The 14,632-nt window shown below is 56.7% G+C and overlaps 3 protein-coding genes across 3 annotated transcripts in view; 1 reads left to right on the top strand and 2 right to left on the bottom strand.

Moving 5' to 3' along the window:
• Positions 1-3,756, bottom strand: part of DICSQDRAFT_158142 (uncharacterized protein) — a 5,068-nt gene extending 1,312 nt beyond the window's left edge. Inside the window, exons 1-5 of the mRNA XM_007371328.1 lie at positions 2,992-3,756; positions 2,028-2,939; positions 1,859-1,975; positions 1,594-1,803; positions 877-1,553 (exon numbers count right to left, since the gene is read on the bottom strand). Coding sequence (XP_007371390.1) covers positions 877-1,553; positions 1,594-1,803; positions 1,859-1,975; positions 2,028-2,939; positions 2,992-3,711 — 2,636 coding nt within the window. The 5' untranslated portion in view covers positions 3,712-3,756. The remainder of the gene's footprint in view (positions 1-876; positions 1,554-1,593; positions 1,804-1,858; positions 1,976-2,027; positions 2,940-2,991) is intronic.
• Positions 3,757-3,931: 175 nt separating this feature from the next.
• DICSQDRAFT_113769 (V-type ATPase) lies at positions 3,932-5,234 on the bottom strand. Its single transcript, XM_007371327.1, has 8 exons — positions 5,106-5,234; positions 5,017-5,044; positions 4,948-4,960; positions 4,777-4,882; positions 4,674-4,713; positions 4,458-4,612; positions 4,177-4,269; positions 3,932-4,123 (listed from the first exon to the last, which is right to left on the bottom strand). Exons 1-8 carry the CDS (start codon positions 5,148-5,150, stop codon positions 4,112-4,114), a joined length of 492 nt encoding a protein of 163 aa, XP_007371389.1. The 5' UTR covers positions 5,151-5,234; the 3' UTR covers positions 3,932-4,111.
• A 1,398-nt stretch (positions 5,235-6,632) lies between these two features.
• Positions 6,633-7,338, top strand: DICSQDRAFT_175433 (uncharacterized protein; the record flags this gene model as incomplete). Its single annotated transcript, XM_007371326.1, has 2 exons — positions 6,633-6,759; positions 6,839-7,338. The coding sequence occupies 2 exons, from the start codon at positions 6,633-6,635 to the stop codon at positions 7,336-7,338; spliced, it is 627 nt and encodes a 208-aa protein (XP_007371388.1).
• Between the last annotated feature and the right edge of the window lie 7,294 nt (positions 7,339-14,632).

Here is a 14,632-nt window from a genome sequence, read left to right as displayed (position 1 = left end):
CGGCATCCTGAAAATGCACGTTGACCGTCATGCTATCAGCCAATTGCAGCGCTGCAGCTTGGATGGAAGATAGCTGGCCCTCCCCCTCCCCGCTGATACTCGCAGTGACAGCACCGACACGAGCGAGCTGTTCAGTGGTCAGGCCAGCCGCCCGAGCAACCGGCTCGTGCTGGACCCATTCGAACGACGCCTTGTTCCGAGCGGCGACTCGCAGGATCTACATATGCCCGCGCTTGTGAGTAAGTCGGCTGCGCTGGAGGAGGACCGGTATTCCCCACTTACTATGATCTCCCTGAGGTCGTCCTCCAGCGTACTCTTTGTCCGAATCGCCCCAAGCAGCTTCGACCATCCCTCCGCGATAGGTGGCGCATTAAGAAGCATGGTATCCAAAGGAGAAAGACCCCTTCCACCCCGCCTAACACGGATCTCGTCCGCGATGGGTCCCGGAGTGTCTTCGGGTACGTATGGAACGCGCGGCATCGAGTGCTGTGTTCGCTCAGTCACTGCGTGCACTGGAAGGTGGTAGCGCGAAGTCCGGAGGCTGACTGAGTGACAGTACTTGTGAAGGTCAGTAAGGGTCATGTGGGCACCACGCCGCGGAAAGGCGCGTGAAAGCCGGTTGCATTAAGCTGAGGCTGGCGTGCCTTGTTCCCGCCAAGGTGTCGCCTTCCTTCCAAAGAGAACCAAATTGAACCATATACACGAAACAGACAAGATGACAGCAAACCACAGGTCGCGCAACAGACACACACGAACGCAATGCCCGCCTCCTTTGTACTTGAAATCTCCATGCATGATGTGTGCTAGAGCGAGCTATTCGTCGCACGTACAAACGTCCGCTCCCGCAGTGCCGCCGAGTCCGGGCCAGCATCGAGCACGACGTCGCACTCCGATCCGCTCACGTCCGTGTCCACCCACCCCTCGCCTTCGCTCCCTTCGCCGCTCAGCGCGGCCGGCCGTAGTAACGGCGAGGACAGATTGACAATGAGAGGACGCAGCGGAGACGGATGCCTGACCATCGGAGCCTTGCCCTTGCCCTTCCTCACCGTCTCCGACCTCTCAATAAGAGGTGGGGCGAGCAGTACGTTCACATCAGAGCCTTCCGCATCTGCGCCTGGAGTGGCATCCGTCGATGGAATTGGCGTAGCCTCCCCATCCGCCGCCTGCCCTCTCGGCGAAGCCGAAGCCGTCTTGACTTCGTGCAAGTGCGCGCTCCTCGCCCACCGTTTCGCCGACTTCGGCACCGGCCCAACGCCTCCAAAGCCATGCGTCATGCTGCCCGAGTTCGAGCGCTGAATTCCCGGGCGGACCCCGCTAAGAAACCCAGGAGAGGCGGGCACACGGTGGTGAGCAAAGTGGCGGTTGGTGGGAGTCCGGAGGGCGGTGGGCGTATGTGGGCGTACGCTGCTGCCCTTCCGACTGGACCCTGCCGCGTGAGACCGCCGAGGGCGTGACTGTTCGTCTCCTAGGCGTATACTTGGGAAGGCGATCTCGTTCTCTGTGGGCATCAGCCGAGCGTGAGTCGTTGTAGGTTTATGGAGGGTATCTGGTATCTCGCATCATACCTCCAGGCTTCTGATTGGACCCTGACACTGGTCGCGGAGGCGTCGAGCTCCGTGCGCGCAATCGATTGACCAGATCTCCGCTGAAGCTGAGGGTTCTTCGGCCCCAGTCGCGCACAGACGCACGGGTCCCAGGAGGGGGGGCGTACTCGCCTCTCGAACCCCGGGTAAGAGCCATGAAGATAAGGACTATCAAGAGAAGGCACAACTGTGCGATACCGAGGCGTTTCTCCAGAATGACCTGAGGACAAGTCAGCAGGCCGCATAGCCGGGATGACCGAAGGAGGGTGTCTTACCTCGTCGGTCAGGTAGTTGACTCGGTGGACAAGCTCGCGCTGCTCGTCTTCTAGCCGCCGGGTCTGCTTCTCGAGCTCGACGACAGAACGCTGATACAATTGAGCTTGCGCTTTGCCCTTATGTTGTTGTTAGGAACGATGATGATCAAGCACATGAGCGACAACTCACAATGCCCTCTAGACGGCCGAGATCCTCGGTCAGCCGCCTCAGGACATCCCGCATCCCAGTGGTCTGCTCCTCAACGTATCGCGTATAGAGCGTAGTTTTCGCTTCCAGCGCAGTGAGCCGGTTCATGATAGTCCGGTAGATAGACTCTCCTCCCGTCGAAACAGGAGCAGGAGGAGGAATATAAGACGGAGACAGCGTAGCAAGGGAAGAAGACCCGTCTGTCGTTACGACAGATGACCGAGAAGATGCGGATGATGAGGAAGAAGAGGATGAGGTAGAATGCGAGGCCGAGCCCGAGTCCGTGAGGTCAATGAATATGGATGTTGTTGCCGATGAGTGGTTGTCAGAAGCCGTTGAGTGAGCGTGCGTCGAAGTCGATGTTGAGGATAATGATACAGGCGTATGGTACACGGGGTCGGAGCTGAGTCGTGATGATTCATGGGAAACGTCTTGGTGCTCTGTATTTGGAGACGATGAAGCGTCTGCTTGTTGCGGTGAGATAACGTCCGTAGCGAAAGATGGTTTAGTGAGGATGTGCTGGAGAGAGCTGGGGATGTTCGCGGTAACAGGTATGTGTCCAGCCGGCGATACGGTGACCGCCGTTCTTTCACCGGCAGCGGCGTCGGAGGGCGGCGCAACGTGACTGACGTTCTCGGCAGCGGACTCGGGAAGCGGGACGTGTACAGGCTTGGGAGGCTCCGCGACGACCTCGACAAGAGGACTCGCCTCTTCCACTGACCGCTTCGCGCGGCTCTCCGCCTCCCACGTCTCCCACTGCCACTCCTCAAGCTGGGTCAGACCGTACACTCGCAGGAGGGAGAGCGGGCAGTAGTACTCGCTCCCATAGTGCGAGTGGAAGTCGATCCGGATTACGCGGTAAAAGTCGCGCAGCGTAGCAGGAGGGTGGAAAGACTTCGGCACATTTCAGCTCAATTCTTCATTACGATCTGGCGAATACACTCACCTGCACGCCTCGCACGTTCTTCGCGCGGTACGTCCCCGCCGGCACCCACTCTTTCGGGTCGGTCGTGTACTGCTTCGCGACGCTCACCGAGAAGTCCTTGAACACCCCGCTGAAGAACTCGTAGTTCGCGAGCTGCACGGTGTCGATCCGGATGTCGTCGCACAGCTCCACGATCACGAACTGCCTCTTCTCCTCGCAGGGGCTGAGCATATACCTGTCCTTCTTCGACGACAGGATGGACGACGCGGACTTTGAGGACTTGTGCGCGGCGTGCACGCGCGCGGAGCAGTCCAGCGAGGCGTAGTTGAACCGGTCCGTGAGGGGGATGCGCATCTGCGGCGCGACACGTTCCTGGGGTGAACCATGCTCCTGCACGTCGACCTGCACGGGCTGCTGCGTCTGCGTGGAGGAGGGATGCGACGAGTCTGGAGGGACGACAGCCGTGGAGTCGGAGAGATTTTCTGGAGGCCTGTGCACAGGGGGCGGATGGACCTGTTCCCCTAGCTGCTTCGCTTTCCAATCCTCAAATGAGAGCAAGGTGTCCTCTTCGGCTGGAGGCTCGAGGGGCGGCAAGGGTCTGAGACAGCATACCGGCTCTTCAGGCGGCTTGGGCGCGTGAACAGCTAGAGCGTGGAAGGCGTCATTAGGAGTCTGCGGCGCCGCGAAAGCTGGAGCGGCGTAGAGGAGTGCAAGCAGGGACGTCGGAAGCAACGAGAACATGGCCCTTCTCGCTGTCTTCGCCGACGGCCGCCACGTCGTAGTCGGTGAGCAGTGTGTGCGGCGATGAGCGGGTCATTGTCTATATGAATTGCTCCCAAGTTATCTTATCGGTTAAATAGGCGCTCATAGCCACGTCAGTTGCGACATTCTTGGAACGGCCGGGCAGTGTGCCGTTCCACACATTTCACAGGCAAATGCAGGAGTATTCTCCACGCAGACTGGCCGGAACGAGATATGGTATTATATGTACCGTACAGCACATGAACGTAGAACTGGGAAAGCAACTGGCATTGCTGAGAGAGTGTGTGGACAGCGCTGGATATTGTCCATGAGTAGGAGAAAGCTCATCGTGCCTCTTTCCATCGCTACATCCTCGGGAGGGCGGAGAGTATCGTGTCATTCATGCAGAGCACTATGCGACGTGTGAGAAGAGTTCCCGAGATCGACAGGACCGAGAGTACGTACCACACCGGTGACGTCACCCGCACGCGAGTTCATGATGAGGGCAACAATGAGACCGTACAGGCCCAAGACTTCGGCGAAAATGAGAATGAGGATCTGCATAACCCGTCAGTCTATACGCAAGCTCAATATGGCTATAACGCCAATCTAGACGGCGTGGAGACCAGCGAGACACGCCGCGATGAGCTTCGCCAATGCTACGTATAACGTTTTCTGCCGCGCCCGCTAGCCCCCGCGCCGCCCTCGACCGAACACCCCTGACGAAGCCACATAACAGCACTCACCATGCCGACGAAGAGCCTGGGCTGCTGCGCCGTACCGCGGACACCAGCATCACCGACAATACCGATAGCGAAACCAGCAGCAAGACCCGCGAGGCCGACGGACAGACCGGCACCGAGCTGGACGAAACCCTGGAACAGGGTCATCTCCATTGACACTGTAACGCGCACCGTTCAGCGTTTCCATGGTTTCCCAAAGCTGTGTTCGAGGTTACTTACAGTTACCGGAAATGAGCACAGACACGACGAGACCGTAGATCTGCGCGACCGCTTATGAGCGCCATTACAGGCAAGGCCGGTCGACAGCGTCGAGAGCACTCACGGCGATGATACCAGCCATGATGACCGGGATGACACACTTCATCATGAGGTCAGGCCGGAGGACGGACATGGCTGAAATGCCAACTCCTGACTTCGCGGTACCATAACTGACATGCACAAATAATGGTCAATACTAAACACACTCTCCATAGTCGTAGCACGTCCACCTCACCTAGCACCAATGCCTGAGATCGTGGTCAGCTGGATCGTTCGGACAGGCAATGACGCAAGATCAACTCACAGGTGAAGACAATTGCGCTGGTACAGCCCTACAAACACCGTTCGTCATGAGCCCAACTCAGAACAACGGCAGATGCTCTGGCTGCGTACCATGGCACCAAAGAAGGGCGCGTAGACGGGGCACAGTTCAGACATGGTGAACGTGGTCGGAGACAGGAGTTGGACTGAGTGAGGAACAGCAAAGTCGCTGAGGACGTGGACGTTTACGTTGGGCCCCCGAACGGCGACCGCCAAGCTGCCCGAAGCGGCTCTTGCCGGTCGGTGAGCGAACTAATTGGACCTCCGCCGCCGCCCGCACGGGCCCGGCGCAGGATACGGGCACAAGGTGGGGCCGACGTTCTCTGGCGTCCTTCATCACCTTCTGCCACTACTAGTACTCACGGTCCTTCGAGCTTGGGCTCGATTTGAGCCACCTTCTTGCGAGTTAGCGGCTCACGGCGCTGAAAAGGGTCGCGATGGATTGGCCTTGGTACACCAAACGTATTTGGAGACTTCGCATTCCGCGGGTCGCCGCCGCCCCTTGGCAATTCAGTTGCAATCCAGTTATTTGGACTTCTGCTTTTCTTCCTGCTGGGTCGTTCTACTTGTGTGGCGAATCTAGAAATTGTCATACCTTGCGCTCCCAGGAAGCGCATATTAGTCGCGATGCATAGCCTCTTTGGGCCCGAATTGTTCGAATGCGACAGCATCTGTACGTCTGTCTTTCTGGTCCCTGAGACCACCACATCTTATGCGTATGCTGGACTCATGACATTCGCACAATAACGGACATCACATAGCCCCGATGAAAGCCCCGCAGACGGCGCGAAACGGACCACACCAAGCGTCCGACTTGCGTCGGAGGTTAGGAACATTTCCACGGCGATCGTTCCACGCCTTGCCATGCCTGGCGGACGGCTCCCCGGCCACGCTGGTCTTGGTAGACACCCTTGTTCCAGTATGCGCATTCAATGCTTACGACAGGAGCACGAATCCGGGGTTCGACCCAAGCCGCGTCCTCGGGCGATCTGGATCTCACCGATGCCGCAGCTCATCCCACTGTTATGGATCTTCTCGCCGCCGGTTCTATGTCCTCCAGCTTGATAGATATGACTTCTGCTTGTCTTCTGACTCTCGGACTCTTGGACACGTCCAAGGATGATATCGAGCATAGCCGCCTTTCCTCTAGGTGGCTACGGCCTTCACTCTGTCGTCCCTTTCTTGTGATATCTGGGCTGCTGCATCTCTAATCATGGTGGCCTCATGTCGCATCCTTGACATGTAGCTTGCATAAATTAAAGCACTGGAGAACGAGTTGGGTACTGTGCGTGCTCTTGACGTGCAGCGAGAGGTTTTCTTGGTCACCTGTACCCGGAATCGGCGACACTTCTGTGCTGCGCGCGTGACTGGAGCGCCGACGCACAGCATCACTTTTGGATGCGGGTACACTAGGAGGCATTTAAGCGTCGCCTGCAAAGTACTCTCTTCCTCCACTTCCCCTCAAAGACTCGATCCCTGTTGACCGTTGACGACGGCGCGAGTTACCTATCACGCGCATAACCCTCGTCTATCTTCAGCCTGCCCATACATCGTCCGTTTGAGTGGGTACTTCCTTGGTGATCCTCGTCGCGTTTCCTTATGCCATCGCCCCCTGTTGCCGTTGCAGCCATGCCGACGTCGTCGTCCACGCCTACACCAAGCTTATCTGAGGGGAACCGGGGGCATCTCTCGCCCAAGCTGACGGTCACCCTGGTGGGGTCACTGCGTACGTACCGTTGCTTCTCGCACTATCCCGTGCGCGAGCTCATCTGCTGCTTCCGATCGTATCTTCTCGCGATCGCCAGTCCTCTTCTTCTTCCTTGTTATAGGCTTCCGCCTCGTCGCGCGCAAGGCCTGCTGTGCTTCCTCCGCGTCCGGCTCGAACACATCCCTCCCCACCCACTTCCACGATTGCCACCACCGTCGTGTCTACCCGCCTGCCGCGCGCAGCAAGGTCGCCTACCCCGTTGCGTCCGTCTACGACAAGTGCCCGGAGTGCTTGAGGATGTCCAACAAGGCCACTCCGGCTTCTCCACGCGCCTCGCTCTCGTCGCTCCCGCCACCACCTCCCCCGTACGCTGCGCAGTCGCCTACCGCCATGCCTCGCGTACGCCCGACGTCATGGCTTCCCCGGCCCGGTTCATCTTCGTCGGCATTCACCGAGCTCGACGTCCGCACTTCGGCCCCCCTTGCTGCCCCCTCCACCACTGTGCCTACCACCGCCTCCCCCTCGTCGCCGCCTCCTGCGTACATCGCATCCCGTGGCCCGACCGCAAGTCTCACCCGGTACTACCGCCGCTCCTAGATCATCATCGTTCTAGTCGTCTTTGCATCATCCGCCGTGGGGTCGTCGTGCAGGCGCACGATTTCCCTTATCCTTCGTTCATGTCTCGCATTCGGATCAGCCTGATTGGGCAATGTCAACATTTACTATCGCACGCTGTCGTTATTGCTTTGCTTTCCTGCCACCTCCTCTTTTGCTATCGAGTAACTGCTGAACATCTGTTGTGCAACCAATGTACATGCCTGTCCTTGCTGTACGTCGCGTATCGGTCAACATCCAATGTAACACGCGACACACCTCTCATGACACGTTACGTCGTAGTCGACTGGCCGCAGAGAGTGCGTAATCTGCCCACAATCTGCCCCTGGGGCTGGCGTGGCAGATGTCAAATAAAATTGCGCGCGCGCAAGGTTATCACAGTGTCCCTGGTAGCGCCGAAATCCCTTCCTGTCGCTTTCGAAGCTCGAGCCCTAATAGTCCATGCATTAACGTTCCCCTAGCTGCGTGCTAAACGCGGCGATAACGATACTACGTAGGTCCGAGCCGCTCAGGCATGATCCCGCGTCCCCTCTCGTCATCCGAATCGGAGATCTACCGCAGGCCCGTTAAAGTCAGACGTCTTCCTTCTCTCTCGCCTCGGGCCTTGAGGCTTGCGCACAATAGACCAAGGCACGCGCAGTTCAGTAAGCCTAGGACGCCCGTCGGGGTGGAGCGTCCGAACGTGCTCGTCCGATGTGTGAGGACGAATATGCAGACACCTTGACGACGGTTACTAGCTTAGCTGGGCTAAGAGGATGCCAAGGGATGAGGCACTTCCGCCTCGGACCTTCGGCCGTGCTACGAACTAGGTTTGTGCGAGTCAAGGCCAGCAGCTGAGCGTCCGATCGTATGTGGCGACCAAAACAGACTACACAGTTGCCTACTCGGTAGACCTCTTGGGACTTGCCGGTGCGGTGGCTGCAAACCGCCCAGCGCAGATCCTCGAGAGCGGCGTTGACACGTGAACATGGAACGAGGAGATATTTGGGATGTGGGCCCCAGGACTCGGAGGCCGATGGAGTTCAAGATCGGAGACCCCTAGACTTTCTTAGGTTACATGCATCCGGGAAGGTATCCCAAGCATGCATTCGAATGCAGCAACAGTTCTCCCGTGAGGGCATGGAGCGGCCCGCCCAGTACAAGAGACTAGGGATGTAGTGGGCCAGCATGCTCGCGCTGAAGATTGAAGGAGATCAGTGGTCTCGCGCTTATATTTGCAGCCGTTAGGATATGTGGGAGGCGCAGTTTCGTTTCGGAACGGCACACAGCTTGTGGAAGCCTTTTGAGCCCCGTTGAGAAGATCTGCGAGCGATAGGAAAAGGATCACTGAACTTGCCGACTTTCCATTGTGACGCTCAGGTCAAACGCTTACGTGAGCACTGCCCCACCTTCCTCACCCTCTTCATGTTATCCGCGGACACTATCAGAGAGGTACGCTTGCACTGCAGTATGGGAAACGCAAGGGTCTTTGCGTTCAACGGGAAACCAAGGGCCAAATAGACTGCGAAATGAGGCCAGCGGCACAGGCAGAAGGGCGTGCTCGTGTAGTTACCGCGTCGCGCTGCAACTTTGTCACAGTCAGTGTATACTCAGGACGGGACGTACAATGGTCATTTCCTGCCATAAATCGCCGAGCGGACCCTTGGGAGCGCGACGGACGAAGTATACATTACAACGATGGCGATCTCGGGGCGTCTACTCGAGCGTTAGAAGATGAAACGCAGGGGGAGTTTTCTCGTCTGAGAGGCGGTGGTGTCTTGACATCACGAAGCAAATGAAGGTTCCGGGGTACTACTGACGGGTACCATATGCAAATGGATGCCTAGAGAGTCTGGCTAATGAGATGGATTTGGTAACAACGTGGCTCGGGATGACACGCGCTTCACTCGTTACGACCGCAAAAGCCGGCGGCTCACGGATGCAGGGTTGGCGTAGCCTGGAGGCGATTCTGCGCAGTAGTACAGCAAGGGAGGTGTGAATATCTGTCATGTGTGTCGGGTGTACTGATTTTACCTAGACTGCAAGAGCTGCCTAGGGTTTGGGGACAACTGCATTTCTTGAAACCTAGGAGGTTTTGTGCCACACCCACCAGTTCCAGATATCGCTGCGATGAACAGATGCTAGGAGGCTATCAGCCACCAACGCCTCATTTTCTGCCGACTGAAGTCAATATAGAAGACACAACTTACGGTGTTCTTGGATACCACATTAAACCACCCTTCACTGAGGCGCCGTTTTGGGTATGTATGTTGGTGTAGGACCGAAAGCAAGGGAAACACAGCCTCGCCGCGGCGATCAAAAGCACTAGCCGCCCGTCGGGTCAATGTGTAGATAAGCGCCCGTCGGCCTTGGCTGCGTGACGCATACAATCGCCACCTGGCGGCTAGCAGCGCTAGCTGCCGTTGGATCGAAACTGCCTGCTTTTGCTGCTTGAACAACAAGCTCTATCCTAATGGACCGGCTGCTGGAAGCGATTTCAAGTTTTGAGGGTCCTTCAAGTCCAAGTTGGCATACGACTCTCCGAAGACGTCCTCTGTATCCGAACAGGCCGGGCACGACAGCCGTCCCGCACGGGTGCCCCCGTTGACACGTCTTGTGCTTCCTAGCCTATACCCATAGCGGCGACAAGGACCGCCACCACAGATGTTGACATACTAGCAAGCGCTTTTAGGACGAACGTGGCCGATACTGGCGCCAGATCAGTGGATTTGGCCTTACCCATGTATCACGCGCGAGTGTACTCATCACGAGTGCTGATTCTACAGGGCTGTTCAGCTCTCAGCGCTATGTTCCCAAAGAATCTTTAGACCACGGTGCGTGCTGGACCTGACTCTCCGTGGGAGGCGCGATCACAATATCTACAGACCTTCAAGCGCCAGACAGAACCCCATCGAAGTCGCGCGAGCTTCTCATTTCCCCGTGGCCCATCGAACAATATGAAGACGAAAAATGCTGGTTTGCCTCGCCAAGTTGTGTCCCCGATTACTGCAATTCAAATGGGAGCCCAATACCGCCCGATCGGCGGAGTTTTCTCGCATTCCTGAGTGTTTGTTTCCAAATGGGGACTGATCATTCCAATCGAAGGGTACGTTTCTGACCAAATGCCCCGCATATGCTGGTTCGAGACTTCCCATTCTATGTTTCCATCTGCACTTTGTCGCATTTGACTGTTGGGACAGTAGCCCTGCGCCCTTATGCCGCTCCTCAGCCAGACCGTATTGCATCATCTGCTTCCCGTCTTGTGACAGCCATCGTACGGGCTGTATTTGAACCTAATCCGCCCTCTACGGCTTGACAGCACGATTCAACCAGGGATGCGCGTCTGGCTGGCGACCGGAACGGGCGCGAAGGGAAAACCTGCCTTTTCACCCCGTAATAGACAGACTTTTCCTTCATGCCGGCGCAGTGTATATCGTTAGTTCCACGCACAGGAGACCTGTGGCAATCTTTGCTCCTCGTGTCATAAGTTTTGATGACCCGCAATCCCACTCCAACCTAGCTTGGCTGACGTTGCACACGCACACGCAGGCCCCGACGTTCGACCGACGCAGAGGTGGGGCGCAAGCTTCCATACCTCTATGCTGCTAGCCCAGTGAGATCGCACCGCACACAAGAACAAAGGGTCCACACCTACTTCGTGTTTCCCGCACATGCTCAACAGTTTGTACCCGGACGCACATTTTGACATGAGTACGTCTGCCCTCCTGCTGGATCGGGCCGTTTTCTGACAGGTACTGCTCACATCAACCTTCGTGGAGGGTCTCTCCTGCACTCAGGCTTGATTGAACTTTCAATTTTGTCATATCTGGCGCCCGTGGTCCCTGATACCGATTCAGTATGAGTACTCGACTTCTCACGGAAGGACGGTGGTGGCAGGGTGCCCTACCTAGCTTGTACTACAGTGATTACGGGAGACGCGTGGTCGTGTTCTGCGCACAGAATGATTGCGCCCATCTCATGCTGCGGCAGTGGCAATAGGCACCTGTCACCAACGCACGCGCCGACCGCGGAGTGAAGCGGCACTCGAAGTTGTGTGCAATCCGTCTAAGCGCCTTCGCATATACGAGTCCCCAGACACCCATATCTTAACGCGATGAATCAATTACCAGGACCTCGAGGCATCACTCACGATCGTCTTCAGCGCTGCAACTACTTAAGTCTCCTTCGGAGTCATGTCGCGGCCCATCCCTCCCCCAGCAAGGGAGTCATCGCGCACCATCTTACCATCTTCGTGCTCGTCGCGCCATTCAACGAGCCCGCCATCCTCGGAAGCCACTTCTCCTACCTCCTAACTGCCGCAAACGGTGAGTCAACTCTCTCCGTCGTCTGCTGTTCCGTCCTGACCACATCATCTCCGATGCGCCCTGCTAGAGATCGTGATGGCCCCGCTGGCTTCAAATTCCCTTTCCAGCGATGCTCCGCAAGGACAGGCGAGCGGACTGTCCCAGGCCGAAATAGTGCGAATCGTTGTCGCCATTGGTGAGTGCCTGTAGGTCCTTGGGTGCTGCCACAAGCATTGATTATGATGGTTGTGCATCTCTCTGGGATCCCCCCCTCCCTCCCTTCCTTCCTCCCTCCTCCTCTCCCTCCCTGTCATCCAGTGCTGTTTGCAACGGTTCTTCTCGTCCTCTGGCTCTTCTGGAGCAGCAGGTACCGTTGCTGTGCCGAGCGCTGCAAGCATGCCACATCCCCCTCTGTGTCCAACGGAGCGGTCTCTCCGTGGCGAGTCACCCGCGGTGGCACAACACACCCCACGGCCTCTCTGCCCCGCTTTGCTCGCCATGCGGGAGACGTATTACACGACAATGCTTCTCTGGAAGAGGTTCGCTTCCCCGTAGCCTCGCGCCGCGCACAACCCACAGCCATGCTTGGCTCGCACAACCGTCGGAGCTCTGAGGCATCCTCCAACAGCCGCGTTGGACTGCTACGTTCCCCGAGCTCCTCGCCATCCTCGCCCAAGCCCGCTTTCCTCGGTAATCGTGTTACCGCTATGCTCAGGGCCTGAGGCTCCAACCCGCGCAGACTGTTGCGCTTTATGACGGCATGACACACGGTTTAAGACGACGCACGACTTCGGACACGGACTCATTCTCATCCATGCACCCCCACCCATCCACATTGCCTTCTCTGCATTGACTCTTGTCCCACCTGCTCTACCGCCGCAGTCGAATAATACCCTAATCTGTAATATATTCCTAACTTACAGTTCCGGCGGCATTGGAGGTGTGCCAGTATATTGTACTGTATCTCACGTTGCAAGCAGTAGTCTCCCCGCGATGTCACGATGTTGCAGCGTCTTACTCTCTGATCGCGTTCGGAGCTTGTGTGATCGACAATGCGGGGCTGTAACGTCTCTTCCGTATCGGTTGCTATCGGACCTCTGAGTTTGCTGCCTGCAGGCAAAGGCATGCCCTCCGAGAACATCGGAGGTTGCTGCGAGGAACGTACGGACCGACCCCGCCGAATTGCGGCATTCTCCATTTTTGGCAGATCGGCGGTCGTTCGTCAGTGCCACGTCGCTCCCACCCCGTACCTTGTCTCAACAGCGCAAGCACATGATGCGCTAGATCTCCTTCCTTGTCTGCTAGCTATAAATTCTCCTGAAGCTAGCTGATGTCCTACCCTGATGAGTTGTCGGATCCATTCCGGATAGTCACGGACATGCATATGTCCACCGACGCGAAGCGGAGATATAAGAGGCACTGTTCGGTGTGCAACGCCCTTGGGAGGGATCCACTCAGCGCTTGAGGCAAGTAAATGAATTTGATAGATGGTTGGTAAAGCGCCAGGGATATCTGATGCGGTGTTGTTCATAGAACTCTAATTGTCTGTGCGGTTGCTGGCTGACTGGCCTGCGGTTTATGTCAGAGACAACGCTGTTTGAGACCACGATTGTGCGTGCCTTGTATACTAGGCCGACGTGTTGCCACTCGGACATTAACCCCGTGCCTGGCTTCATTTGCGCAGTGGGGATCCTCGCGACTTCACGCTGGGCTAATATTCGGACGGGATATCTCGACGCCTGGTTCAGGCGAGGTATATGCATGTCCCGTACGTCGTCTTATGAAGGATACAAGGATCGGTGGTCTAGGTTCGCCCACTACCATCGTTGTGTCTCATCCGTTTGCCGTGCCTCATGAGGGCTAGGCGACTATATTCAAAGGGCATGCGTAGGCGCTTTTTAACGCATCGCATCGCACCGCCGCGTTGAGAGCCGCACTTGCACTGCAAGTGAGCGTACCTCTCTCTAGCAGGTCCAACTATCTGGATTATAGTGTTGGCGAGCAAACCTGGAGTAGCTTACGCGCACGGGTGATTCATACATTTGTGCGTGCTATCGATGTGAGTCCGGGTTACCTGCAGGATCTCGTACAGATGATGATGACATTTGTGATGTTGCGTGGGGACGCAGCCTTGGGTACCCTTCTCGCGTTGGCACGGAACGGCCTGTTGTTTCATATTTACCGGTTGCTGGAAGTTTAGACTCATAGTTCTCCTGTCTTCTGGTTCAGCGACTCGGCGGGGGTGCCCCAGCAGGTCACAGATCGACACCTTGATTATAGACTGCTCAACATGGACGGCAACTTCTGCAGCGGTGCGGCCTGTGGACACATGCCGAGTTACTACGTAGTTTTACGGCTTGCACTCTATGCATATACACTTCTTCGGGCGAGCAGGTGGCGGAACACACGAAGCTTCACATCAGTTGCTATATCCCACGTGTGACCTGATGTTTGTATTGACATGAATCCGATGATCTAAAGGATCTCTGCGCTGAGTAGGAAACCCGTGGCCGTGCTGCACTGATAATCATGCTGCGGTAGCTATAGGTATCCCACATGGGATCCTCATGCTATGCGCAAGGTCAGATATTTCGATAGTTCACTGCTAGTCGATCTTGACCGTGACTTTGTCCGCTCTCTCCCAGATCTCTGCAACGCTTTCGTAGTCACAAAGCCCTAGAGTGATCTCGAACAGAGAGAGAATGTTTGTTACGACTGTACCAACCTTTCCCCATGCCTGCGGTCAGCGACTCAATAGATCATACAAGCGCCAGGATATGAAGACAAACCAACAGTTCACGAATACGACTGGGCACGTTCTGGGACCCCATCGCGATTTCGCGGGAGATATCGGTCCTACTTATGATCTAGAAATTAGCGAGAAGTGTGACTTTGCCGCTCATGTGCGCCGTCGTGATTCTCGGCGGGAGATCAAATCGAGGGCCCAAGTAGTGGTATCGCACAGTCTATCTGGTGCCCTACGCAAGTCGACA

This window comes from Dichomitus squalens (genome assembly GCF_000275845.1).
Source record: "Dichomitus squalens LYAD-421 SS1 unplaced genomic scaffold DICSQscaffold_98, whole genome shotgun sequence".
In the NCBI taxonomy this organism is placed as follows: domain Eukaryota; kingdom Fungi; phylum Basidiomycota; class Agaricomycetes; order Polyporales; family Polyporaceae; genus Dichomitus; species Dichomitus squalens.
The sequence above is the reverse complement of the archived record's forward strand: the minus strand, read 5'-3'. Positions and strand labels throughout refer to the sequence as shown.

What these genes read in the sequence shown, in the direction of transcription:
- DICSQDRAFT_113769 (XM_007371327.1), bottom strand. Translation starts at nt 5,150, where the DNA reads ATGTCTGAACTGTGCCCCGTCTACGCGCCCTTCTTTGGTGCCATG. An exon ending in TCATGGCTGGTATCATCGCC is followed by an intron (nt 4,714 to 4,776) that starts GTGAGTGCTCTC and finishes GCGGTCGCGCAG; the next exon opens with ATCTACGGTCTCGTCGTGTC. An exon ending in CCAGGCTCTTCGTCGGCATG is followed by an intron (nt 4,270 to 4,457) that starts GTGAGTGCTGTT and finishes CGGGTTATGCAG; the next exon opens with ATCCTCATTCTCATTTTCGC.